This window comes from Ambystoma mexicanum, chromosome 10 (genome assembly GCF_040938575.1).
Source record: "Ambystoma mexicanum isolate Mex_15411 chromosome 10, UKY_AmexF1_1, whole genome shotgun sequence".
NCBI lineage: Eukaryota > Metazoa > Chordata > Amphibia > Caudata > Ambystomatidae > Ambystoma > Ambystoma mexicanum.
This window is the reverse complement of record NC_090932.1, coordinates 1,627,556,528-1,627,584,236: the sequence shown is the minus strand read 5'-3', so window position 1 is coordinate 1,627,584,236 and position 27,709 is coordinate 1,627,556,528. Positions and strand designations below refer to the sequence as shown.

The 27,709-nt window shown below is 45.7% G+C and overlaps 1 protein-coding gene across 1 annotated transcript in view; it reads right to left on the bottom strand.

Moving 5' to 3' along the window:
• The window catches only part of TRMT2A (tRNA methyltransferase 2 homolog A), a 146,096-nt gene that overhangs the window by 33,618 nt on the left and 84,769 nt on the right, over nucleotides 1–27,709 (bottom strand). The window contains 1 exon segment of the mRNA XM_069620018.1: nucleotides 27,318–27,434. Coding sequence (XP_069476119.1) covers nucleotides 27,318–27,434 — 117 coding nt within the window.

The following is a 27,709-nucleotide window of genomic DNA, read 5'->3' as shown; positions in this document are numbered from 1 at the left end:
AAATATAGATACACCACATTGAATTCCCAGCTAGTTGAAATGGTCACTTCAAGTGAGACAAAAGGCTAGAGACACAATAGGTATGAGTACACAGTGTTTTAAAGTCACACTTGGTGGTGCGTGTGGCTTCTTGACATGAGAATAAACACACAGAAGACCCATCTAGTGTGAGCCCACAATCTCACACAGGATCGCCTGATGGTGCACAGGGCTGCTTCAGGTGCGGAAGTGAGCATGAACGGACATGCAGGAATTATAGTAGGTGGCGTAGAATATATGCCAGAAATGTAGGTAGAGAAACAAATAAAAGGTGGAATAGGGACTCAGTAATGATGGTCCGTAGGTTTGTAGGAGACTAAGCACAGGGGAATGCTTTGGGACATGAACGAGTGCAGGACGAGTGAGAAGGGGGTATGGCTCTCCTATTCTTACAGCGCAGACAGCCCCAGAGGTAACAGCAATACATCATTTTCTGGTGTGGTATTGCTCCCCATATGAGGCACAGATTGTAAATCACTGTTTTTAACTGTCAGTTTTCTAAACCACACGTCAGAAGCAAGGTCTTATGCTGTATTTTTTTTTGTGGCATTTTTTCTCCAAAACGTAACCTACCCGCCTCTTGCTTAGATCACCGAATACAGGCCGGCATCTTTATTTGTCCTGGAATGAAACAACAGTTCGAAGGACACAATGTGTCGAACAGCCACAAAGAATTGATAGACCATATTGAAAGTGGACAAACGAAACTTCAGTTTCTATTTCTGGGATCTGTTGTTCGGAACAGTTGTTCCGCTTGACATCGAGAGAATGGAACACCCTGAAATTATTTAAGCATAACTTTATATAATAATTGGACGATTGAAAATGGCATGTGTGGTGTGCACTTGATAACTATGTGACAGAAAGAAAGCATATGTTATGCTGAAGAATATTTATACAGCGCGCTATAACAGCCCGAGTGTTGCACTTGTGGTTTCTTGTGACTTTCGCAATCATATATTCTGTGCAGAGTTGTGGGTTGTTAGGTGGCCTATATTGTGGTGAGGACGACTCAAAACACCTGCACCCACAACCTGTGTTCAGGCTGAGGTCTACACTGCTCTATCCCGTGGCATATGCCGATGTACAGCAACCATTGCATCCCTATGCACCGTTAAGGCAGGGGCAGAAACCTTTCCCTGTGCCCATGGGCTCCCCAAGACCCAGGGGTTATCTGTCCGCTCGCTACTATTTCCACTTCAATTACAATGCCCTCTGTCTGGGGTTCAAACTAAGACGTTACCATCTCTGTCCTTCATTTCAGGTAGGGGCCCGCTATGGGAAATGGGGGCACCTGGGTCTCCCTCCTATTCGGTGGTCCGATTACTTCTGTGCACGTCGTGGTGTGACCTACTCCCCCGTCTTGACATCTGTGTCAATTCCATGTGGTGTGGTGGGGGTTTCTCATCGTTTTCACCCGGTACTGAATTATAATGTAACTTGTTAGCCAACATATTTTAATGTGTATATTGGATTATAAAACGACTACTGAAATATATTCTTTTATTCTGTCATTTACATAGCTATATTCAACCGTTCTGTGCATGCCATAGTTTCCAGCTCCCTTCTGATAGATTCTTCAATCAACATCGGACAATAATCATCAACGGGGCTTCTTTAATAACCATTATGTGGGACGATCGCCAATGTCCTTTAGCGGTAGCAGCAATAAGGAGCAACCTGCCAGCGTTTATGATGTGAAAATGAACTGATGTGAAGGCGCTGCGTTTGAAAGTGAAACGACTCCTTATCTTCTGACTAATGGAACACCATGTGGGTTCAAGAAAGATCAGCGATGTAACATAAGGATACATAGAAGAAATTAACACTGGGATTAATCTGTCGCTGAATGCAATCAGCGTTTCAAGAGGAACGTCTATAAAACATTTGAAGCATGCAATGTCTGCTAGTTATAAATTCTATTGCCTAAAGATCATTTTTTCGTGGACATAATCTATTTTGAGTGTTACGTGAAAAATAAAAGTACTCGTTACGTTGCAGACTATTGTCTTCTTCAAAATAAATATTTTCTTCCATTTGTGAAAAGAAAAAAAAAACATTTCACGCTGTGAGGGGGATGGGTTTATCTTCCTGGTTCTGCGTTAGGTAACGTTATGACGTGTGATGTGTGTGATGACCGGGTATGTTTGGCTACGCTGGCCACTAAAGTCATGAAAATAGGTGGAGCATATCGGATAGTTTGAGGGGCGGGCGATCTATATTCTTGCCTCAAGGGAAGTTGAATTTAGGGCGATGTTTCAACAGATAAGATTAGCACAAGATGGTGGCACCTAACCCGTTTTCGCATGTGTAAATGTGAGAAAAACTAAGGTAAAAGGCATAGGACATTTTTTAATATAGATTACAGTACAATTAAAAATACATACCTGATCTATTGGGACAATAACATTTCTGAGCGAACCACTCCTTTAAGGAGAGAGATACTTATCTCTCCTAAAACTTTGTAGTTTGAGAGATTGGCCCAAACCACCTTATGTGGAGTGCCAAAGGGATACCTAGTGTCCACCTTCTCTCTGCTACTGTGACTTTTCAGTCACATAGACAATCTCCTAGTTATGGCAGGTGGCAGTGGACGTGCTCTACCAATTATTTTGTAATTGTTATACTGCAGGCCTTGGCCGTGCACAATAGGGGCACCCAAGTACCAACGTGGGGCCTCCCTTCTTTTTTCATGATTTCTAGCATGGTTGTTCTTCGTTCGCCCTTCTACCATTCTGGGAGGGGAGGCCTGTGTGTGTTTTGCTTTTGGCGGGAACCCTTGGGTGTCCGTGACTCCAGAGTGTCTGGGTAGGCAGGAAGTGGGGAGGAGTTTTCCACCCCTGACCTTTTTCTGCCAGAGTGCCTGAATAGGATGGGCTCCCACTTGTGTTCTGGCTGTCCTGATTGACCGCCAAATGCCCCTTTCTGTAAATTGCTGTGAGAGATTGCAGAGGAGTGTGTGCTGGAACTGTATAACAAGGTGATGCTCCTGGGGGTGACAAGTCGACCACCATGAGCTGAAGTAAATGAAGAAGACTACCACAGACTCCTGCCGACCCTTTGTAACACTGAAGCAACCACTGCTGTCCTGACCCTGTTTTCTGTGCGACAGAGGAGCTCCGAAGATGACTCCTTCCCTTTGGCTGATGGGAACAACCAGTCCCAAAACAAACTTCGATCTAAGCCATCTCACGAGGTCCTGTGAGTTTCCAGAGCTAAAGAACTCCTATACTAGGAGACCTGTTGATCATTTCGAATGTATCGTCGTGGAAAGGCTGTATCAGTTCAAATAATTACTGAGCCCTGATGGACACTGCAGGGATACGATCCAACTCGCCCAGACTCCATCAGAGTGAGGACTACAGTAAGCGAAGAGGATTGACCGGGAAAATCGCTTCATTTGTTGGTGTTGCAGAAAAGGTGCGGAAGACACCAAATGACCACAGTAGTTGCTAACAGTCTTGTCAGAGATCTTCCCTCGAGACTGCTGCTGAGAAATCCTGTCCATTGTCCTGCCTTCAGTCATCAGACCAAGGAATTCGGAGGTCTGGTCCAGAGATGCAACATCGCAGAGCAACAATCATGAACATTTTCTTCTAATCAAAGGAACTGTAGGGAAAAAGGTATTGCGTACTGTAGGGGAGGATTGGTCCAAGAGACAACCTCGCCTGCGTTTTCTCCCCAGGTGATGGCTAAGGCTCATTGGGCGTCCCCTCATGCCACCCGGGCCCAGGTGGTGGAGGGTTCACCCGCTGGAGACATTGCCCACACGTATTGATTGCCCAACACATATTGACTGCCCACATGTATTAAAATATAGTTAGGCCCAGAAACCTATTTGGTAAAGATGGTGTGAACTCAGCGCACTGTAGCGCGGCCCCCACCCTTGGAGAGTCTGTCATCCCTGTCGCCGCAGCACCCTGGCAGATCCGCTGCGAGCACGTTCCCACGAACAAGACGGACATGAGCTAGCGTAATACACTAACATTGTATCAGTTCACCTCCCGCAGTGTATCATCGCTCCCAGTATGACCCGGCCAGCAGGCCTGGGAAATGAAAAGAACGGTAAAACAGTCATCAGATGGCAGACAGTCTTTATATATTAATATCAAGACCACTCGCAAAGTATGCTTTCTTCCACAAAACCCTTTATATTACAAAAGCCTGTAAAATGTATAAACATAAGAAAGCATGCTTCCATGACATAAGCGATGGCGAGCCCACACCATTGCAGTTGGGTGCTAATAATAAAGGAACGCACCAGGGATCTATTTGTTACGTGTATCACTGGGAACCTTACACTCTATGGGCTTGCGCCATAACTGAACTAATGCTGCTAGAAGACACGAGAAGATGAATGTAACCATACAGAGGGCTTATGTGAAGGATGCACGAGAAGGCGTTTGTCATGTGTGCATGTCTAGGCCCCACATGTGCCGCCACCGTCACTAACGGTGGCGGGTTATTTTCTGTGTACTCCACCAATTCTAATTCTACCTCACTTACTGCAAATATATATGCATATAACTAAATACTGTAGTTGTTAAAACATAATGTATTAATAAGGTGCTCAGACTGGATATAATCGAAACGCATCCAGCAAAGTTTAAATGCATGTTTTGTATTGATTTGAATAAGTATCATAGAGTGTTCAAATGTTTGTAATGTCTTTACCTAAAATCGGCAACACACGAGGGAGATACCTTTGTGAAATACGGGCAAGGCCATTCCCCCTCCCACCCTGCGAAGACTGCCAAGGCATGAGAACAAAGACCGCGCCGCACTGCTTTACCTCCCCCAACCAGACTGGAGCCGCTTCAAGGAGTTGTAATCCCCTCTGTAGCACCCAAGGCCGCGGCCCGCCACCTGCATTATTTACAGCTCAGCAGTAAACCTCTGCCTGAACACACGCGCCCCCTTGTAAACCTCTCAACCTACCGGACCATCTCAGACTTATGGCCCGGTACAATCAGGACACCCAACACTTTGACAACACACAGAGGAACATCCATAACAACTTCTAACAAGGCAGAAAGACCTGTACCGCCCGTCCCAGGCCCTGAAGCTTAGCCCCTCGACCTATGGCCCCGGTCAACAGGACACTGGTAACCATGTCCTGACGTATTACCTCCAGACCCCTCACAAGGTACATTCCTCCTGTGTTGCATTAACCTGTAAAATAACCTATTGGAAGATTTACTAAAGAGAACAACACTGTGATGATTGAATGACTGCGGTGTGCATGGCCGAGGGCAAATAAGTCAGGAAAGGCATTCATCTCTGCCACAGGCCGCATTGGCTCACCAACACCGCCCGGATGAACTCAAGCCGACCTGCCAGGCCAAGCCCAACCCACGAGGCTGACCAGTGACGTCGTCCAGCCGAAGCCAACCACGCCGCAGCAGCACCTATAGTTAGTCGTCACCACCAAATCCCATTAAACTTGTGCCCCCTATAGTGTGTAGGTTCTTATGACGTTTTCTGTAAATATATACGCCTGTCTTTGCTATTGTCAGACAGAGCGCTCTCGGAGGTTGCAGAGTTCTTTGCATGCCCTATTCTGATTGATAAACTCCCATTTACGCTCACCTGCACTCTGTCTTGGCCTTATTCCCATCCTGGGAGAGTCCTTCATGGTCTCTCATTGCGGGGAGGATCGTGCTGTTTGGGGACGCTTGCCTTCAGTGGTGACCCCGAAAGCGTGATTATTATTATTATTTCCTGATCCAACATTACCGTCCCCGATTGGCACGAGAATCTCCGGTCGAAAAGGGATACGCACGGTGAGCCGGCTCCGGGAGGCTGCCCGCCAACGGCGACCGGTACACTAAGAAGTGCGCACTCAATAGAGAGAGGGTACGGGATCCCAGTTGAAAAATCCCCTTTGAGTACCGCTCGCCGGAGCCGGGGCTGACTGTTGAGCTGACGGCGACACTGCCTGGACGGACCCAGTTTCGGAGACTAACGGTTCAAGACGGGCACGTGAGTACTTAGTGCGAGCGATTGTAAGGGGAGCGGGGAGAGAAGTGTAGGACAGGTAACGAAGAGGGGGGTACGCAGATCTACTACAGATCATCTTGAACTTTCTTTGCTTTTTCTTTGCATATGGCCATTAGGATTACGAGGTGAATAAGAGATAAAAGTGACGGGAACCTAGCTCCGAAAGGGGGTGGAAGGCGGCGCTGCATAGTGCTATCTTGACTAGTACTGGGAATATATGAAGAAGTGGAATATGAAATAAGTGTTCAGCAAAAGGGGGCACTGAGAATATATTAGTGATCGCTATTACTTCTTTTCCTTAGGGGTAGGGTGGGAATAAAAAGTGAGATTAACACAAATTTAGGGGAAAAAGTAAGAGAAAAAGAGTCCTACTGGAAGGGGGGAGAACAGGCTAACATTATATATATATATATATATATATATATATATATATATATATATATATATATACACACACACATGTGCATCTATAGATTCAAATAAGACGGACAGGGACAGCCGGCTAGGGAGGAAAGGGAGGGCAGCTTGAATGGTGAATTGAGTGGTACCAAGAGGTGTGTGCACCTCGTATGTGTCAGAAGACAATTTGATGTTGCGAATGTGTAAAACGGCTATAAATGTATAATAGTTAAATGGTCATGGTAAGTGTGACCGGATAAAACTTTTTTATTTGAAGGCAACGTTGATACAGTGAAGTGAGTGGGTACCTTTTGATTTCTGGGTTGAAATTGTCAAAATAAATGATGGGTTGCTCTTGTATGTGCCCCCCAAAGAGAACAGAGTAGAAACTGTGTACAGTCGGTTCTGTATTGTGCAGTCAAGGGGGGGGGGAGAGCCCAAATGAGCCTAAGATCGGATGTGAAGTAGAATATAAAAAAAAAAAATAATATTGATATTACATTTACATTGTAGTTGCAGACACACACATAGAGACACACAAGCACTAGGAGGGCACAGAGATGGGGGCTGAAACACCCTTATCACATGTTTGTAAGAATCTCCCAGGGTACGCAGAACGGATTAAGAAATATCACGACCGATGGGTAACTGAGCTGAAAGGAGAGGGGTTACCCCAGATATGGCCAGAGGGAGGGTCATTTGATAAGAGTGTTCTGGATATGGTGACCACATGCATTTGTTTGAAGTACAAAGGAAAGCAGCTGCAAAATAGGAGAGAAATAGTAGATCTTTGGAGGTTATTTGAAGAGATACCACCGCCCAAAAAACCAGTATTAAATACTGATCTCCCGTCCACCACAGACAATCCACTACTGATACAGAAAGATGTCAAAGAATTGCCAAATGTAGCGCCACCAGTAGAGGTAATAAGCTTGTACCCGATATTAAACAAGCCTGTACCCGCAGAAGGATACAGTGACCCCACATATGTGCCTCCCCCGACAACTACTACACCCCACCGGCCTACGGCACCCCCACCATATGAAAGTACGAGAGAGCGAGGCCAGGCGAGTACACAAAGGGTGGACATAGAGAAGCTCACAGATGATTTACAGTCAAGACTGTCAATAGCAAAAGATGAGCGATCAAGGATAAGGGACATGTGTGGGCAAACAGCACTTAATGCGCCTAGATCAGGGCGCGCGTCCAGAGCGCCAAGTGAGAATAGAAAACCTGAAGAGGGGTGGAAAAAAAGTGAGATACTGTTCAGAATTGAAGAAGAACCGACACGAATAATTGAAATAGGGACGCGAGAGGAAGATACTGACAATGAAGAAAGGCCTATGGGGGACAGAGAGGAATTACTATGTGACATAAGGGACGAATTAGAAGAAAGCGACAGGTTGAGCATGGCAATGGGAGGGGGAAGCGAAGGGGGGGATGGTACGTGTTCGATGAGAACACTGGACGATGAATGGACGGGGCGATTAAGGAACAGAGTGGGGAAAATGGCATCACTGGGAACATCAGCAGCCAAAACGGGTCCGGATGGGATAACGAAAGGAAAGCTACAGCTCCCGTTGATACACAGGGGAGGAGGGAGGCCTAACTATATCCCATGGGCGCAGATGGATAAAGCCAATTTATTAAAGCTATTGCCCCCGTTATCAGGAGGGGCAAGTAAGTGGATATATGCCTTTGAGAAACATACTGCTGGGGTACCCCTGGCTATAGGAGATGTGAAAAGTCTGCTCGTGTCAGCAGTGGGCGATCAGGCTGAAAGAGTATGGGTAAAAGCCGGTTTCCCGGGAGTAATGTTAGACTGTGACCGCCATGATGGGGCCTCCTTTAACACAGTGCGTGCCAGGGTGTGGGATGCCTTACGCGAAACATTCCCAGATACGCCAGACTTACAGTCAGTGATGCAATGTACGATGAATGACGGGGAGGAGGCTATGGATTACATTTTTCGGGTCCAAGAGATGTGGAGAGCAGAAACGGGCACGCCCTGGTATCAATCAACATCTTTATTTTACTTCATTATAAAAAGAGGGCTCCCAAAGGAAGTGCAGAAGGCGCTCGACAAGATAGCAGGTATTGAAGCAAAGGGATGGCCAGAAATTCAGAGCATAATAGTACACCATTGTAAACGAATTAAGGAGAGGGAGAAGGAGGTGGCGCAGAAAAGATTGGCAGACGAGGCGAAGTTAGTACAGACAAAGTTGGTGAAGGTTGCAGCAGCAGTAGCCGCGCTCCCACACAGCAGAGAGGGAGATGAGAAGGAGGAGGGGCTGATAGCACTACAAGGAAGAGTGGCAACTAATTGGGCGGGAACAGGACAGCGGCAGTGGAATGAGCAGGAGCAAGGCGGAGGTCCGCAGTGGCAAGAGTGGACCCCTCGAGGGGGACGAGGTGGGTACAGGGGCCGAAGAGGAGGTGGACCGGGGTACGGGGGAATGGGAGGAAATGGATGGCAGGGTCCTAGAGGTGCACAAGGAAGTTGCTGGAACTGCGGGCTGTGGGGGCATTACTCTAGAGAGTGTAGAAGCAGACCCAACAACGGGTTCCAAGAGGTAGAACAGTATGGCCATCCCCACCCGGGAAGCCCATATGGCCTTCCGATGGGACAACAGCAACTGAGAAACCCAGGCCAGGGTAATGCTGGCCAGCAACAGGGGCTCCAGTACAGAACACAGAACCACCCACAAAACAATGACAGCGTGCAATACACGCCAGGTAACCCTTTCGCGGTACATGTAAACGGGGCCCCCGCGCCAGCAGCTTACAACGGTATGTCAGTGGTTTCCGGAAGTGTATTTAATGAAGGGGGGGCAATGAGACACCCCGCATAGGACAGCCCACAGAGAAAACTTGCGTGTCCAGTTCTATCCACCACCTACAGTGCAGCAGAGGAACCATTGGTAGGGGCGCAGATAGGAGACAAGCAATTCATATTCATGGTTGATTCGGGAGCGGAGAAATCATGTGTCAGAGAGGGCCGATTCCCGTTATCTAACAGGAAGTTAGAGACGCAGGGGTTCTCTGGGGCTGTAATTGAAGTTCCTTACACAGAAGCATTGGATGTAACAGTGGGGGGTAAAACTGTAAAGGCACCCTTACTGTACTATGAAAACTCACCAGTAAATTTATTAGGGAGGGACCTCCTGAGTAAACTTAACATGACCATATCATTCACCGAGAGAGGAATAGTATGTTCTACACCCGGGATATGCCCCTTGCGTGCGATGCTGGTAGTGCACGCCTACACAACCACACAGGAAATACGAGGGCTGCCACAAAATGAAGAAATGTTCATTGAAGGGCTAAAAACTTTGGCCCTCATAATTCCAGAGCTAAGAAGGATGGACTGGAGGATTCCAGCGGCATTCCTCTTCCGCCCCATAGTATGTCCCAACGCAGCACCAGGATCAGTGGTATCATTGGACTTGCACGCTGTACAGGTGTCAGCGAAAAGGATCGCTGTGATTGGGGTGGACGGAGAAGGATGTGAGTGGCGCACAGTGTTGTGTACAAACGCCAACATCGCCCTACGAGAGGTAACAGATGAGGATCTCTTTTCTGACACAGAAGGGGATGGCGAGGTAGTGATGGAAATAGCGATGCCCTGTGACATTTTAATACAAGCCAGGGAGACCCCCGTCCAATTAATGACAGTGGTAGGAGCACCGCCATCATTTTTTGATGACGACATGAGGTTCGTACCAAACAATTTATGGACAACAGGCCCCCATGATGTAGGGCTGTTGCACGGAGTACAACCTGTGGTAATAAAACTAAAGCAAGGAGCAATTTTACCCCGAGTTAAACAGTATCCATTGTCCCGTGAAGCTGAAGAAGGGATAAAAGAAACAATAAATGCACTACTAGCACAAGGGATAATAGTGCCCTCAAACTCCCCTTGTAACACATGTATTTATCCAATCAAAAAAGCAAAAGGAGGGTCTTGGAGGATGATACAGGACTTACGCCCCCTCAATGATGTAATTCAGAAGGAGTTCCCTCTAGTCCCGAACCCTGCATCGATACTATGCAGCATCCCGAAAGCGGCATCACATTTCACAGTAGTAGACTTGAAAAACGCATTTTTCTCAATACCCCTGGCTGAAGAGAGTAGATACCTTACCGCCTTCACACTGGGGGGTAAGAGATATGAACACTACAGACTACCACAGGGATACTGTGAGAGCCCGAGCATATTCAACCGCATATTGCATGAAGACTTGGGAATCCTATCAGTTGAGAGTACGATTATTCAGTATGTAGACGATCTATTAGTGTGTGCACAAGACGAAGCAACATGTAGAAAAGATTCAACAACGCTCCTGACTTTACTGGCCAACAAGGGATACAAGGTAGACAAGGAGAAGCTACAGTACTGCCTGACTGAGGTCTTATACCTGGGACAGCTCATATCAAAGGATGGAAAAAGAATAATTCCCGACAGGGTAGAAGCAATAAGATCAGTAGGAGCACCCGCAACAGTGAAAGATATGCAGAAATTTTTGGGGATGTGCAACTATTGCCGAGCATGGATATTACATTATGCAGCATACACGAGGCCCCTCCTACAAGCACTCAAGGAAGCACAACAGGAGAATGAAAAAATACAATGGTCAGAAGAAATGAGCGAATCATTTCAATCATTGAAAGAGCTAATTTCAAGCGCTCCAGTACTAGCAAACCCCGATTATGGACGCAAATTTTACCTATTCTCACACTGCAAGGAAACACTCATGACAGCAGTACTGACACAATAAACATCCTTAGGACACAAGCCATTGGCTTACTATAGTGGTACTTTAGATGCCGTGATGCAGGGCCATTTCGCGTGCGAGCAATCACTCGCTGCAGCCGCGTTCGCGATTGAGAAAAGTGCCACAATAGTAATGGGTTGCCCTGTGACATTGTTTGTGGAACATTCATTATTTGCAATACTTGAGAGATCAAAAAGCACACTGACCACACAGCGGGCGACCGCCTACGAGATTATATTGTCCAGTGCCAATATCCATATAGTGAGATGCAAGACAGTGAACCCCGCCACATTCATTACAGAAGCGTGCACACTCGAAGACATGCAGAACCACGATTGCGCAACTTACACAGGAGAAAGAGGGGAGGACACAGTGGTGTGTGAGAACGCTCTAAGCGAGGGGGAAGTGTACTTTGTGGATGGGTCTGCATCAATTGACGTGGACACAGGAGAAAAACACGTTGGCATGGCAGTAGTGAGGTTAGAAGATGCTGAGTATGAAACACTAGTACAATACCGCCTCCCATCACATTACTCCGCACAGGTAGCAGAACTGATTGCGCTCATAGAAGCACTGCATGCAGCAAAGGGTTGTGCAGTGACAATATACACAGACTCTGCCTACATGACGACGACAGTACATGGAGGGCTAGCAAGATGGGGGCGTAGGGGGTTCAGACGGGCAGACGGAACACCAGTACAGCATGCAGAATTGTTGAAAGAGTTAATTGAGGCCCTACAAAACCCTACTGCAGTAGCAATAGTAAAGTGCCAAGCACATACATCCAACACAGATGTTGTGTCTTTGGGGAACGCGGCAGCGGACGCTGCTGCCAAGGAGGCTTCCTATTTTCAGAAATAGGACACAGGTGAGTACATACTTAAGCACAAAAGAAACGAAGAGCCCCCAGAAGGATACAACATGATGCCCATATCACAAATACTAGAATTGCAGGAAGGAGCTAGTGCAGAGGAAAAATTGATGTGGACAAAACGGGGGTGCAGCAAGTCGGGAACAGACTTGCTGTGGCGGCAAAATAACTCAGGGAAAGTGGTAATGCCAATACAGTTACTAGAAATTGCATTCCAACAGTTACACTTCCCTGCACATAACACCAAAAAGCACATTGCAGCAGAAATCCAGGAAGAATGGTTCGTGCCCTGTCTCCAAGAGCATGTGTCTCGGTTGGCAATGGAATGTACAACATGCCAAATATACAATTCAGGAATGACATTACGTACTCTCCGGGGAACAATTCCTAAACCCATTGGCCCATTCAGAGAGCTGCATATAGATTATGCAGACATGGGGGAAAGGTGTAATGGCGCGCGGTACATGATCGTGGTTGTGTGCCCATTTTCAAGGTGGGTGGAAGCAGGACCCTGTGCGCGACCTGATGCCAAAAGCGCCGCCAAGTTCCTAGTAAGGGAAGTGTTCCCACGCTGGGGAATTTGTGACGTGATTCGCTCAGACAACGGCAGCCATTTTGTAAATGAGCTTTTCAAGGAAGTCACTACATTATTGGGAATAAAACATAAATTGTGTTCAATTTATCATCCTCAAAGTAATGGCGTAGTGGAAAAGATGAACGGACTGTTAAAGGGCAGGTTATCAAAACTATGCTTTTCATTAAAGAAGAATTGGATTTACTGTCTACCCCTTGCGCTATTTGAATTGAGAAATCAGCCAAGCAAAGACCACCATTTGTCCCCGCACGAGATCGTGACTGGGAGACGAATGAACACAGCACACTCTCCACTGCGCGAACACTCAGATGCTCACAGAAGCGCCGCAATATTGGGAGATGAGTTCACCGACTATTTAAGGAAATTGACAAGGGCAGCGCGCGTGATATCAAAGCAACTGTCCCCACCCTTCACTAGAGAAGAGGGTAATGTCACAGAATCCGTCACGGAGCCAGAGCAACAGCTACAGCTGATGCCAGGCGACTCAATTTATGTCAGAAGCTTTGTGCGTCTGTGGAATGCACCACGATTCCATGGCCCATACGAGGTAATATTTTGCACGCCCACGGCAGTGAAGGTGAAGGGCTTGAGGTACTGGGTGCACTTGACCGACGTACGGAAGGCATATAGCAACGTACAAGAGGAGGTAGATGAGGAGGCACAGACAACAGCAAACGATGCAACTGAGCAGAATGTCTGAATATGAATTTGTGTGTGTGTGTTGGTACTGGACTTGAATAAGAAAATAACTGATAAAGATACTCAAAAAAAAAAAAAATGTTTTTATCTTTTCTCTTGTTGAGTGTATATAATTAATGGAATACCAAATTATGGCCTGTATACACCCTTGTCTGTGAGTACCCCTCCCCGTATCCCCACCCGCTTCCATTCCCCGTCAAATATATATTGGCACTGATGGTGCTAGCAAAATGTTTACATGCATACACTTAATGCACTTTTATATCTCAAAACAGGAGCTTCCATGGCATCTAACGGGCAGCCTGCAACGGATAGAATTAGTAGAATGAGAGAATTAGTACATGAGAGATGCAGATATTCGTATGAGTGTGGATTATCTGTATGCATCACATTGTTTTTTATGCTAATGTTTGGTCTGGTTACATATTGGTTTGTAGCGTTCATCTCTATCGAGATGAACGAGGGGGGAGGGATTAACAGCACTACTGGGCCCAATACAACTACAAGGGCCAATACAAGGGAAGGTGATTTTTTGAGATGGGACGGAACTAAACTTGTATGGGGGTATCATACCACACCATCCAGTGCTGTCATCATACAAAGAAAAAAGCCACAAGGTGGAATGCAGAACAACACAGTGTCTCCACCAGGGGTATCTAATTACAATGCCCACAGTTTAAATGACCGAAACCCGTCTGCCATATCGTGGTTGTATAACACCCCCACCAGCCAGCCTGCCCCCATACTAAACAACTACCTGCCAGATAACGTCAGGAAGGAAGAAGAAAAGCTGCTAGCCATACACGAAATATTATATGATGCATGGGCCAAGGGGGGCGGGAATGAGAAAGGGGGGTCTAGTTTGTCCCTTGCCCAGGGAGTTGGGAAGTATATGAGGAACAAGAACAACAGACGGAAGAGGGAAGCAGGGAGGAGGAAGTATGATGAGTACTATGGGCTAGGTCTGGATAAGATGGAAGACCCACGACACCCCCACCAAACAAATAAGTGGTATGCAGATATGAGTGCCACAGCTAAACAAACAACAAACGAGAGCTGTTATGTTTGCTCCCTCATCCCTCACGCATCAGGTACACCCAAAGTACTGTTACCCAAAGAGTTGCCAATTATAGATGCCCAATGTCTCCATCTCACGTTATGCAGAATTAAGAACACCTTCCAGGCACATGAAGTGACTTTTCAAATGCTGCAGAACGAGAAAACGTGCTACCCAAACCGTCAGGGGTTGTATGTCTGAAAGAACCATTTTTTGTAATTGAAGGGACACTTTTTTCTGATAACAAGCGGAAGGATGAAGAAGTAGTGTGCAAAGCGGAAGCACTGAGAGGTGTGGCACCGGAGAAATTGCAGTGGATAGAAGAAACATGTACACCAGTATGGAAGGAACACATTTCAAAACTAACTTGGGTAACTGCCATCGAAAAACCTTTCAAACTACAGAGTGAAATGGACTATGAACTGTGTTTTAAAGGAGAAGGGAGAACCCCCATGGGAATAAACAAGAGCTGTAACAAGACCCTCACCATCCCAGATCTAAGAAAAGGGACTGCGGCCCTTATGGACACGTAATGGGTATGCGGCAACCAGGCATACCTACACCTCCCCCCGTCATGGAGTGGCAGCTGCTCAATGGCCACTCTGCACTCAGCCCTAATGGTGATACTCGAAAGCCACATCGATGGGAGCAAAAGGACACTGGAACGCATGCAGCAAAGTGTGGCTCAACCAACTTCAGAGTCACAAATGTATGTCCTGTCTTCCGGAAGCAAGGGAGAGGTGCTGACCCGTAACAGACGAGCATCAAATTATAGATCAAAGGCATCATCAGAACTATTGGCTCAGATCCCAGACAAATATCGATTATTCAGCTCAGCAGAAACATTTTTTGCCTCGCTCGTCTCAAGTGTCCAAGCAAGGGCAAACGCAAAATGGCTCCAGATAACCCGCTGGTAATTGATTCAGCTGGCAAACGACACTGAAGAAGGGTTCAATATAATAAAAGTGGAACTAAGAGCTTTACGACTGATGACCATGCAAAACAGGTATGTCCTGGACCTGTTGACGGCGATAGACGGCGGTGTTTGCCGAAAAATAGGAAGTGCCTGTTGCACTTTCGTACCTTCCGAAGACGCAGAGAACGGCTCCCTATCCCATGTGATTGAAGCAGTCCACAACCTAGGAGAAAAAATGAAAATGGAAGGTGGAGCAGAAGACAGTACATGGTTCGATAACATCTTCTCCTGGGTCCCCTCATGGCTTGGAATAACTGTGAAATTTTTGATGCCAGCTGTGGTGTTCCTCCTTTTAATTTTTTGCCTGTGCCAGGTGGGTCTTCGAGTTTGTGCTAACGCAGTACCAAATGGTGCAATGATGATGGTGACAGTGGGCAACTCACACGGTACAATAAAGACGATGCAAGAAGCACAAGTACAAACAGGGATAGATAACACACCCAGGTACCAACTGGTGCCTATGTACCACGATAAGGATATTGTAGATAAGTTATGGCACACCACCATCAAAGAGCCCCGTATACTAGAATGGTACGAGGAAGTTTTGGTAGATTTAGAAGGAGACGGTGGATGATTATACCTAACGTGTACTCCAGATGAATACGCCAGGAGAGGTGAGAGCTTAAGGGGGGTGTGCAGAGCATGGATGCCCATCAAAGGAACTCCTGCATGGGATGAGGCAGTGATGGACGAAGCAGAATGTAGGAGGATAGAGGATTTAAAGAATTCGTTACTTAAGTAACGAAAGGGGGGAAATGTAGGGGAGGATTGGTCCAAGAGACCCCCTCGCCTGCGTTTTCTCCCCAGGTGAGGGCTATGGCTCATTGGGCGTCCCCTCATGCCACCCGGGCCCAGGTGGTGGAGGGTTCACCCGCTGGAGACATTGCCCACACGTATTGATTGCCCAACACATATTGACTGCCCACATGTATTAAAATATAGTTAGGCCCAGAAACCATTTTATTTGGTAAAGATGGTGTGAACTCAGCGCACTGTAGCGCGGCCCCCACCCTTGGAGAGTCTCAGTCATCCCTGTCGCCGCAGCACCCTGGCAGATCCGCTGCGAGCACGTTCCCACGAACAAGACGGACATGAGCTAGCGTAATACACTAACATTGTATCAGTTCACCTCCCGCAGTGTATCATCGCTCCCATTATGACCCGGCCAGCAGGCCTGGTAAATGAAAAGAACGGTAAAACAGTCATCAGGTGGCAGACAGTCTTTATATATTAATATCAAGACCACTCGCAAAGTATGCTTTCTTCCACAAAACCCTTTATATTACAAAAGCCTGTAAAATGTATAAACATAAGAAAGCATGCTTCCATGACATAAGCGATGGCGAGCCCACACCATTGCAGTTGGGTGCTAATAAAAAAGGAACGCACCAGGGATCTATTTGTTACGTGTATCACTGGGAACCTTACACTCTATGGGCTTGCGCCATAACTGAACTAATGCTGCTAGAGGACACGAGAAGATGAATGTAACCATACAGAGGGCTTATGTGAAGGATGCACGAGAAGGCGTTTGTCATGTGTGCATGTCTAGGCCCCACATGTGCCGCCACCGTCACGAACGGTGGCGGGTTATTTTCTGTGTACTCCACCAATTCTAATTCTACCTCACTTACTGCAAATATATATGCATATAACTAAATACTGTAGTTGTTAAAACATAATGTATGAATAAGGTGCTCAGACTGGATATAATCGAAACGCATCCAGCAAAGTTTAAATGCATGTTTTGTATTGATTTGAATAAGTATCATAGAGTGTTCAAATGTTTGTAATGTCTTTACCTAAAATCGGCAACACACGAGGGAGATACCTTTGTGAAATACGGGCAAGGCCATTCCCCCTCCCACCCTGCGAAGACTGCCAAGGCATGAGAACAAAGACCGCGCCGCACTGCTTTACCTCCCCCAACCAGACTGGAGCCGCTTCAAGGAGTTGTAATCCCCTCTGTAGCACCTAAGGCCGCGGCCCGCCACCTGCATTATTTACAGCTCAGCAGTAAACCTCTGCCTGAACACACGCGCCCCCTTGTAAACCCCTCAACCTACCGGACCATCTCAGACTTATGGCCCGGAACAATCAGGACACCCAACACTTTGACAACACACAGAGGAACATCCATAACAACTTCTAACAAGGCAGAAAGACCTGTACCGCCCGTCCCAGGCCCTGAAGCTTAGCCCCTCGACCTATGGCCCCGGTCAACAGGACACTGGTAACCATGTCCTGACGTATTACCTCCAGACCCCTCACAAGGTACATTCCTCCTGTGTTGCATTAACCTGTAAAATAACCTATTGGAAGATTTACTAAAGAGAACAACACTGTGATGATTGAATGACTGCGGTGTGCATGGCCGAGGGCAAATAAGTCAGGAAAGGCATTCATCTCTGCCACAGGCCGCATTGGCACACCAACACCGCCCGGATGAACTCAAGCCGACCTGCCAGGCCAAGCCCAACCCACGAGGCTGACCAGTGACGTCGTCCAGCCGAAGCCAACCACGCCGCAGCAGCACCTATAGTTAGTCGTCGCCACCCAATCCCATTAAACTTGTGCCCCCTATAGTGTGTAGGTTCTTATGACGTTTTCTGTAAATATATACGCCTGTCTTTGCTATTGTCAGACAGAGCGCTCTCGGAGGTTTCAGAGTTCTTTGCATGCCCTATTCTGATTGATAAACTCCCATTTACGCTCACCCGCACTCTGTCTTGGCCTTATTCCCATCCTGGGAGAGTCCTTCATTGTCTCTCATTGCGGGGAGGATCGTGCTGTTTGGGGACGCTTGCCTTCAGTACCTGATTCCAGAAAGTCGCACCAGAGCATTGGAGTGCACGTAGAGGTACCCAGGGCAACCCCCTCTTACTCAAGCCACTGCTCGAGTACCAGTCCTTTAACAGGGTATCCAACGTTGGTAACATCTTCTTGTATCTTCCTTTCTAGAGACTAGACGGTATCCACAGGAACGTTATTTCTGCTACTTTGCAAGACTTTTGTTCACTGTACGAACTGCCTTTTAGCTACGGATGGGTTTTCGACTTTGAAAGACTTGCTGTGCCACTCTAGAACCTAAAGCTCTACTAGGATGACACTAACCAAATGTTTTCCTGAAGAATCGCTGCAGGAGGCTTGTTTCATCCAAGATAACGACTGGAAGCTCGCCCAGGTCCACCAATGGTATGGATCTGAACCATTCGAACTGGCAGCGCCTAACAAATCATGGATAGCCACATACCAAAACATCTGCTCAGCAACACACATTAAGGGACTAGAGATGTGGATTGAAAGACCTTGCCAGCTCCCACATCTGTGCTCACACACAAACCACCAATTTGCTGGGGAAAGCAGCAGATATTGCCAGGAAACCACCAATTTGCTGGGGAAAGCAGCAGATATTGCCAGGAAAGGGCTTCCCATATATGGCAATTTGAACCCGAGCGGGTAGGAAGGTGGCCACAGAACAATGTGGCCAAAGGACAAGCAAAAGCCTTGTGGCACAACCATCTTAGGGTACTAGCCACTTCTAGGTACATTGTAAATGTAACGAAAAAGCCACTACAGAAAAGGTTTTAAGGATACAATGTATCCTACCCACACTTCACTTTAGGTTGATGTGTGCAATTGTAACAATACAAGAAATCCACTAGGAGAGATAGTAGCTCAGCACTGATGCTCTTTCCGACTGATCAGTTTCAAGAATGAGCAAAAAGACATGGAAAGTAAAGCAGAAGGCTTTGCATAACACCAAAGAGTCAGGTCAGAAGCCAAAATAAAGCAAGAAGAAAGGGTGTCCCAAATAACTATGGGGGGAAAGCAGCAAAAACCGCTAAGATACTCCTCAAACACATTTTCCAGGTTCGATAACTCACTCTGGGCTAAATGCAAGTGCTCAAGGAGCACCTCTACCACAGAAGCTACAAAGTGCAGTACTTCATGAGTTGCAGTTGCAAGGAGACTTCAGTAAGAGGCCCCCTGGCTGCAAAGGGAAGGTCCAGAAAAACAAATGCCAGCAAGGGGACCAACAGTCAGCAGAAATAGAGGAACAATTCACTTTCCCACTTAACAGGGTAATTCTTACTACCTTTAACATTGGCTTTCAAACCAGCTTAAACAGAAATTACTACTGTAACATTTCATTAATTTCAAAGTCATAATTTCATTATTCATTTATTTTTATTTTAGAACATTACATTTCTTTGGGCAATTTAAAAAGGGTTGTGTGCTTAATGTGAAATTGCTTTTGTGTATGCTGTTCCATGCATTTCAACCCTTCATTTCCGCTACTCTATCCAAATGACTCAATTATAGTTCAAGTACTCACTAATATTCACTAACATTTTTGGGCCAAAGCATAAGTATTCACACAAAAGCGTTTGCGATACCCTCCCCTAATAACAAAAGATAGGTTATCCCTCCTTTCCCAATGCATTTGCATACGTTTTTTGTTGTCTTGAACTATTTAACATGTTCTGGTCCCACACAAAAATAATCTGTTGGTTCCAATTTAAGAATAAGTATTTCTCGCTGAATCACTTCAATTAATTCAAATGTACTGTTCTCTTTGATTTATTTCAATCTGATGGATAATTTTGGAAGGGTTGCTTGCATGTGTAGCTATTCAAATCTGAACATATATTTTTAAAACTATTTAAAATCTCCAATTTGCAGCACTTTTTCACTGCCATCAGAACTTATGCTGTATCCTGAAATTAATGATGCACTCATTTGTATGGATCATCCCCTTTCCTTAAGAGAACCCAGCACTTTTTGCTGGACCTTATGACCTTTTTCTTTCCATCTCGAATGAGTGGAGCCTTTTTTCACTCATTCATTCTTATTTGCTGGACTTTTGGAACTCTGTGCTTTATATTTACTATGGCGTCTACTTTCCCCATATCTTTTGTGTTTTACTTTTGCATTCCTCCTAAAACTTTATACTATGAGAGAGGGCACATAGCACCTTATGTGGAGTGCCAATGGGATACCTAGTATACCCTTCTCTCTGCTCCTGTGACATTTTAGTCACATAGCCAACCTTATAGTTATGGCTGGTGGCGGTGGACGTGTTCTACCAACTATTGGGCTATTTTTTACCGCAGACTGTATTCACAATCTTGGTTGGGCACAATAGGGTCATTATGTCCCAACATAGTGGTGGCTCCTTTCTTTTTTCACCATTTCAGCATGGTTGTTCTTTTTTAGCCTCTCTTCTACCATTCTTGAAGGGGGGAGGTCTCTGCGTGTGTTTTGCCCCTGGGTGTCCCCGCATAAGGCTCCACTGTGTCTGGGCAGGCAGGAAGTGGGGGAGGAGTTTTTTCACTACCTTGCTCTTTGTCTGCCTGAATGGAACAGCGCCCAATTGGAGTCTGGCTGTCTGGTTTTGACAGCCACCTGCCCCTTTCTGTAAACTGCTAAGAGAGATTGCAGAGGTTTGTGTGCTGAAACTGAATAAAAGGTGAGGTTCCTGAGGTGAAAGGCAAGTCGACCACTAGAAAATGAAGTACCGTATATTCCGGCGTATAAGATGACCTTTTAACCCAGGAAAATCTCAAATGTCGGGGGTCGTTTTATACGCCGGGTGCTGAAACTTCCGAGCCGGACTGGAGAATCTGCGGTCGCCGCATTTGGTGGGGGGAGCTCAAAAAGGGCTACGGCGGCATCTCTGCCGTATGCGGCGACTGTATGAAAGCAGCCGGGTGCTGAAACTTCCGAGCCGGACTGGCAAATCTGCAGTCGCTGCATATGGTGGGGGGAGCTCAAAAAGGGCTGCGGCCGCATCCCCGCCATATGCGGCGACCGTATGAAAGCAGCACGGGCGGCACTGTACAAGTACGCTGGAGTACTCACCAGGATTCTCTGCCTCTCAGATCTCGCTCCTGACAGTCTTGGAGACAGGGAGGGCTGGGCAGGCAGGGAGAGCTTACCAATCCAAGCAGGCTTTGTATACAACAACCAGTCAATCGCCGGTAAGGTACATCGCTTGCCGTGATTGGCTGGTTGTTGTATACTGGGTACCACATACAGTACTGCACCAGTATCTGTACCTGTTCATACAGTACAGCACCAGTACATACAGTACAGTATACAAATGTCCAACAGTCAAAACCCCATCATGGCTCCAGCAAGAAATAAAGAAATATGAAGCCAGTTTCAAACTTAAAGTTGTAAACTTTGCCATGGAACATAATAACTGCGCTGCTGCAAGACAATATGGAGTAACAGAAAAGATGGTTCAGGACCGGAAGGCAAATGAAAAAGCATTAAAGAGTATGCCATGGGGTAAGTGTGCATTAAGAAGAGGCACCACACATTGGCCATAACTCGAAAAACATGTAGCAGACATGGTGAATGAGCATCGGCAAAATGGTTATGTAGTGACACGAAATCAAATACGTTTGTTTGCACTTCAGTGGGCCAAATCTAACCCAGATCACAGCAACAGATTTAAGGCCACTGTTTCCTGGTGTAGTAGATTCATGGAAAGGCATAATATGGTACTGAGGCAAAAGACGAAAATTGCCCAAAAATTACCTGCAGATCTTGATCGCAAACTAAATAGTTTCCATCGATATGTAATACAACAGCGCACTAAACATGGCTATGCGTTAAGTGTTAATGGAAATCTGGATTAAACTCCAATGAATTTTGATATGGTTGGAAATAAAACTGTCCATCAAAAAGGTGAAAAACCTATTTTAAGTAAAACAGGACATGAGAAGTCCAGTTTTCCAGTGGTACTAGGATGCACAGCTGATGGCACCAAACTGAGAATGATTATTTTTAAAAAAAAAACAATGCCGAAACTCAAGTTCCCTGTTGATTGTTTTGTACGTGTGAATGAAAAAGGCTGGATGGATGAAGAAGGGGTAAAGCTATGGCTTCATAATGTGTGGAGCAGGCGACCAGGTGGACTTTTTCAAAAATGAAGTGTACTGCTGTGGGATATGTTCAGGGCTCATTTAACTCCCAGCACCAAGCAAAGGCTTGCAAGACTAAACACAGATGCAACTGTTATTCCTGGAGGATTGACATTGTTTGTACAGCCACTGGATGTGTCCCTAAACAAGCCATTTAAAGATTGCATTCGAGAACAGTGGAATGAATGGATGGTTAGCGGCGAAAAGTAATTCACAAAAGGAGGAAACATGCGTGGTCCACAGTTGGATGTTTTAGTTTGTCAGAAAAGCCTGGAATGATATTGATGCAGAAACAGTAATCAAGTCTTTCAAGAAGTGTGGCATATCAAATGCATTAGATGGTATGGAGGACGGCTACTTGTGGCAAGATGAAGAGGAAGCCGAGACCACACCATCTGATACGGAATTCGATCCATACGATGACTGCTTTACAAATGTATCACAAGATCTCATTGGTCTACTTACGATACAGATGACATATGGGAGGATTTTGAAGGCCTTTCAAAGGGAAACTGTCATGCCAGCAAAACCTGTAAAAATACTCTAGCTTGCAGTTATGATGGGTGTTGCTAACTCGCCAGGGACTTGCTCTCTCTCTTTACTGTTTGTTATCTTCCTCCTACCTTCATCAGTTCCAGTTTGGTTGACAGCTTAGAAAACAAACAGCATGGCAGCTCCCAAGGGTTTATTGTCTTATCCTTCCTTTCACTGTTTTATGTTTACATGTTTGATGACAAACAGCCTTATGTTTATAAGTGACAGTTTTCGTGCTAAGTACCTGCATGTCATAAGCATTTGAATTAAAATGACCATATTGAAATCAAATCTGATGTTTTTTGAATTTTTATTTGGTGTGCGTTGGAAGAGGGGATAGTCTTAGGAAGAGTGGGTAGTCTTAAACGGCGAGTATATCCCAAACTCAATATTTTAAATGGAAAAGTTGGGGGTCATCTTATACGCCCAGTCGCCTTATACGCTGGAATATACGGTAACCTAAGACGACGCGCAGAGACGCCTTCAGACCCTTTGCAACACCGTGAAGCAGCTGCTACTGTCCTGACCCAGTTTTCTGTGTGACAGAGGAACTCCGAAGAAGACTTCTTCCCTCTGACTGGTGGGAACAACCAGTACAGATACGTGTTACAATCGGAGCCATCTCCTGAAGTGCTGTGCCTTTCCAGAGCTGCAGCCCGCGAATTCCAAGAGACCTCCGACCCAATCATAGTGCAACATCTTGGCAAGGCAGAATCCGTCCAAGTCTTTGCTGAGCTCCAGGTGGACCTCCAGAGACACAATTCGACTAATCCAAGTCCATTCACCAGAGTGCAGGACTCGACAAAGATTGACAAAGCAAATTGAGTCCTTTATTGGTGCTGCAGAAAAGGCGCCAAAACCGCAGATTGACCCGAGAAGCTGAAGAAATCCATGCCAGAGGTTCTCTCTCTCTCTCTCTCTCTCTCTCTGTCTATAGACCGCTGCTGAGACATCCCGTTCATAGTCCTTCCATTCGTCACCAGACCAAGGAATCCAGATGCCGGATCGATCGCTGGGCAGAGAGGAGAATACAGCCACAAACATTTCTTCTGTGGGGAGAAAAGGTATTGCTTACCTTGATCCAAGAAGTCGCTCCAGAGTGTTGGGAGTGCACAAAGAGGTATCCAGGGTGTCCACTCTTACCTCTGAACCAAGCTGCCAGCTTGTTTCCCTTTTGCAAGTCCTTTAACAGGGTCTCTGGTGTTGTGTTATTCTTCAAGCATCTTTTGACTATAGACGAAGGATCCTCAAGAACTTTAGCCGTTTTCCTGCTTCGTAAGACTTTAAGCCCTCTGCAAACTGACATTTGCTGCTAGTTAGGAATTTGACTTTAAAAGCATTAGTTTGCTCCAAAACAGTCTCTAAAGCTTTAAGCTACTGTTTGACTAACCAACTGTTTTCCTGCCCAAAAGACATTATGTTATTTGGTTTTGCTAACTAAATACAATTACTGTATAACTGTGCGCGAGCGTGCGGTATAACCGATAGTATGGTAGAACTGTCATTAGTGTCAAACGCTGTAACCATTTAACCGCGCGCAACTACAAACTAAGCAGTGGCCTTTGAAAAGTATATGAAACGAATTCTAAGTGTATTGATTTAATGATCTGTAAGACACATGAGGGTATGCTCACTCCTAGACCTCTTGAATCCTCTGCGCCAGTGGCCATAGAAAGGCCATTGCTATTTGCTCCAGACCCTGGGGGCAGGGAAGCGAGGGAGGATTCACCTGGGTGGAGGGTCCTTGGGGATTGAAATGGGGTGCCCTTGGCGAGACATGGTATACCCCTTTCCCTAGTGACAACCAACCCAACCCTTCCCCAACCTTTACAAGCTGTTATAAGCCAGCCCACCGAATTCCCCACAATTGACACTTCAATGAAGACTATACTCTTACCACCCTAGTACTGGGACGAGCAAGATGCCTGCTAAGAGCAGCAAAGGTCAGGCATGTCCCTTTAATTGTGGTCAGGCAAGGCTGATGTCATCCACACCTGCAGCAGGTCAAGGGGCTGCAGGTGTATAAATGAAGCCCAGCCCAGTGGCGGGGGGGTGAGCAACAGGAGAAGGATTAGGAGGCTGGTGCATGCAGCAGTGAACCCTACAAGGTGGAGTGGGAGTTGGGACTCCCTGGAGCAGATTGAAAAAGTTGGAAGGAGCCATGCAGGAAGACAGCCCTTTTTCTTTCTGCTCAAAGTGCTAATTTCCCTGTGTTGGAGGACCACCACAGGAGTGTCTGACGGGTAGGAACTGAAGACCGGACACTAAAAGCAGAAGGCTGCGGGATCTGTGCTGCAGCACAAACTCTTAGAGCGACCGATTAGTTTCTGGAGAATGAGAAACCAAGTGCATGTGTGTGAACTTTATTATTTGCTGAATACTTTGTATTCAAGTGGTGGCGTGCTTCGGATTAGCACATTTTCAAAGTCTTTCATCCTTTAATTGTCAATTATCAAACAGATGGGAAATCTTTGTATCGGAATGGTCGTGTGGATCAAGAAACACGTTTTCGAAAGGTCTCCAAACATTGAGTCATTCAATCAAAGAAAAATGAACAAACATTGAACTACAGATGAAGTGAACATGAACCATAAGCAAGACTTCTAATTCTTGAATATCAAATGGAATTAAAACCTTGCTACCAAACAGAATTAAAACCTTTGGAACCCAAAAGGGGAAGTAAACTTTAAATTCAAGCAAACCATTATTTGTTTGGTGGTAAAATGAATATAACTCTACTAATCGCAGTATGCTGAAATCTAATGTGATTTTAAAGAACATGCAAACAAAAGATCCTGATGCCCGATTTACAGTGACATCATCAACCTATGTGAAAGCTGCGGATGTATACGTATTGCTCGAATCACAATTGATTGCGGGTGAACAACTTGCGGGAAAACTGACCAAGAAACAAAACCATTTGTTCACATGGTTTCCATTTCAATGCGCGTAAAACTGAATGCATTGAACAGCAAACACCTAACATTAGAAATATACATAGGAATGGTTAAAATATATGCGTATGAAAGAAGCAGGTAAAATCAGGCGTTCAGATCAGGTGGACGCATCACTGAGAATGAATAACAGTGTGCATTCACTCAGTACAGAAACAATAAGTAAAATGAAAGTAAGCGTTGCAATCAGGACCTCCGATCTTTAATATAAAAATGCAAGTGTAATTGAAAGGTCATTCAGAGCACAGAGCATCAATGAAATGAGCATGCTGCTTCAAATAGGCACATTCAATCGTCAACGCGCATGGGGAAAAGAATCAAGTGTGCATTCATGCTATGCAATTTTCTACACATTATGGTTGTTGTATCTGAATAAATGCATTTGACAACACTTTTTGCAATGCTTTTGTAATGTTGCCGCAAGTTATTTCCCTTACCACGATTATTAGGTCACTTAGGACATATATATGAGAGGGGGGAAAAGCCCCTGCAAACCCCCCCCCCATCCCCCAGGGAAACCTCCCGCAACCACCCACACTATCCCCCTGGGGAAGCTGCACGCAACCCCCTCCCCAATATTATTTATTACCCCAAACCCACCCCACACATTTTTAGTCAGATACTGGTAAATGCAATTGAAAGGTCAATTGTGCAAAAGGTAAATTTGGACCACGATTATTAGGTCAGTTAGGACAAAAGGTCAACCGTAAAAGGTCAATTTGGGGAATACCAAAGCCGCAAATTATCTGAACACATGTGAAACATGAACTGAACTGTGGAGACACGGATGCTTTGTGGTGGACTATTGCATCCTAAATGCAAGAAAGGGAATTTTGAGACTCTTCTTTTTGGAACTGTTTTATACTTGGGGAAGGGAGCTGAACATAATCTGCAAGCTAGAAGACGCTCAGAACTGTTTGGTTGACTGCCCTGCCACTTTACCAAGGTTCCATGCATAGTACAGACTGTTACTAAGAGTTGGGGACCTGTAAACCATTGAGATAGTTTTATGAAGTTTTACCTCAAGTGAACTTTAGGAAAACTCCCCTAACACACTCTTGCAGAGGATTTAAAAAGTTCAAGTGTGCGACACTCTGCCAACTAATCCTACCTGCTGCCAAATTTCAAAGGTTGCTAAGACTCTTGGCTGGATCAAAGTTTAACCATATACTCAAATGTAGAACACATGCCCCCTTCCCTGAGCATCTGTACTGAAGTCATAATGTTGCATAATTATTTTCATGCACTCTCTCAGATCGGAAGTCCAATCAAATCCCAAAATGTACAACACTCTTTCCCATGAATCACAAATCCTATCAAATCATTTAAGGGTGCACCAGCAACACATACTTCATCATGAGATCACAGCTGCTGCCAAATCCCCAAGCATGCAATGTCCTGAGTGTGCAACACCCGCTCTCCGGAATCAGAACACCCGCTAGTCTCATTTCACCTTTTCCAATGGCAAACCCTCTACACTTACGCAGTCCTGCTCTGGGGGGATCCACAATAGCCACTGGATTCTGTGTAGCCAAGGAGTTTATTAAATTCGGAAAAAGGTCTTCAGCTTTTCCGCAGCGAAATTCAATGTTATTCAGCTCTGTGGAAGATATAAAATGTGTACGTTAGATTTTCAATTATCACACATGGCAATCTGGTAGGGAACCCTTGCCCGTGGCAAGGGCTCCCTTTTTCCGGAAAAGCAGCAATGACTTCACATTGTGCTGACTGCAACCCAGTGACTTCACAACTGATCTTTTGAATAAGTGAAGATATGTTTAGCTGCTCTCAGTAGCTGGTGGTTTTATTACCTTCATCTCTTGGTAACATGCCACATCTTTCAATTTCAAAAGGATTATTAAAAAGAAAAACATT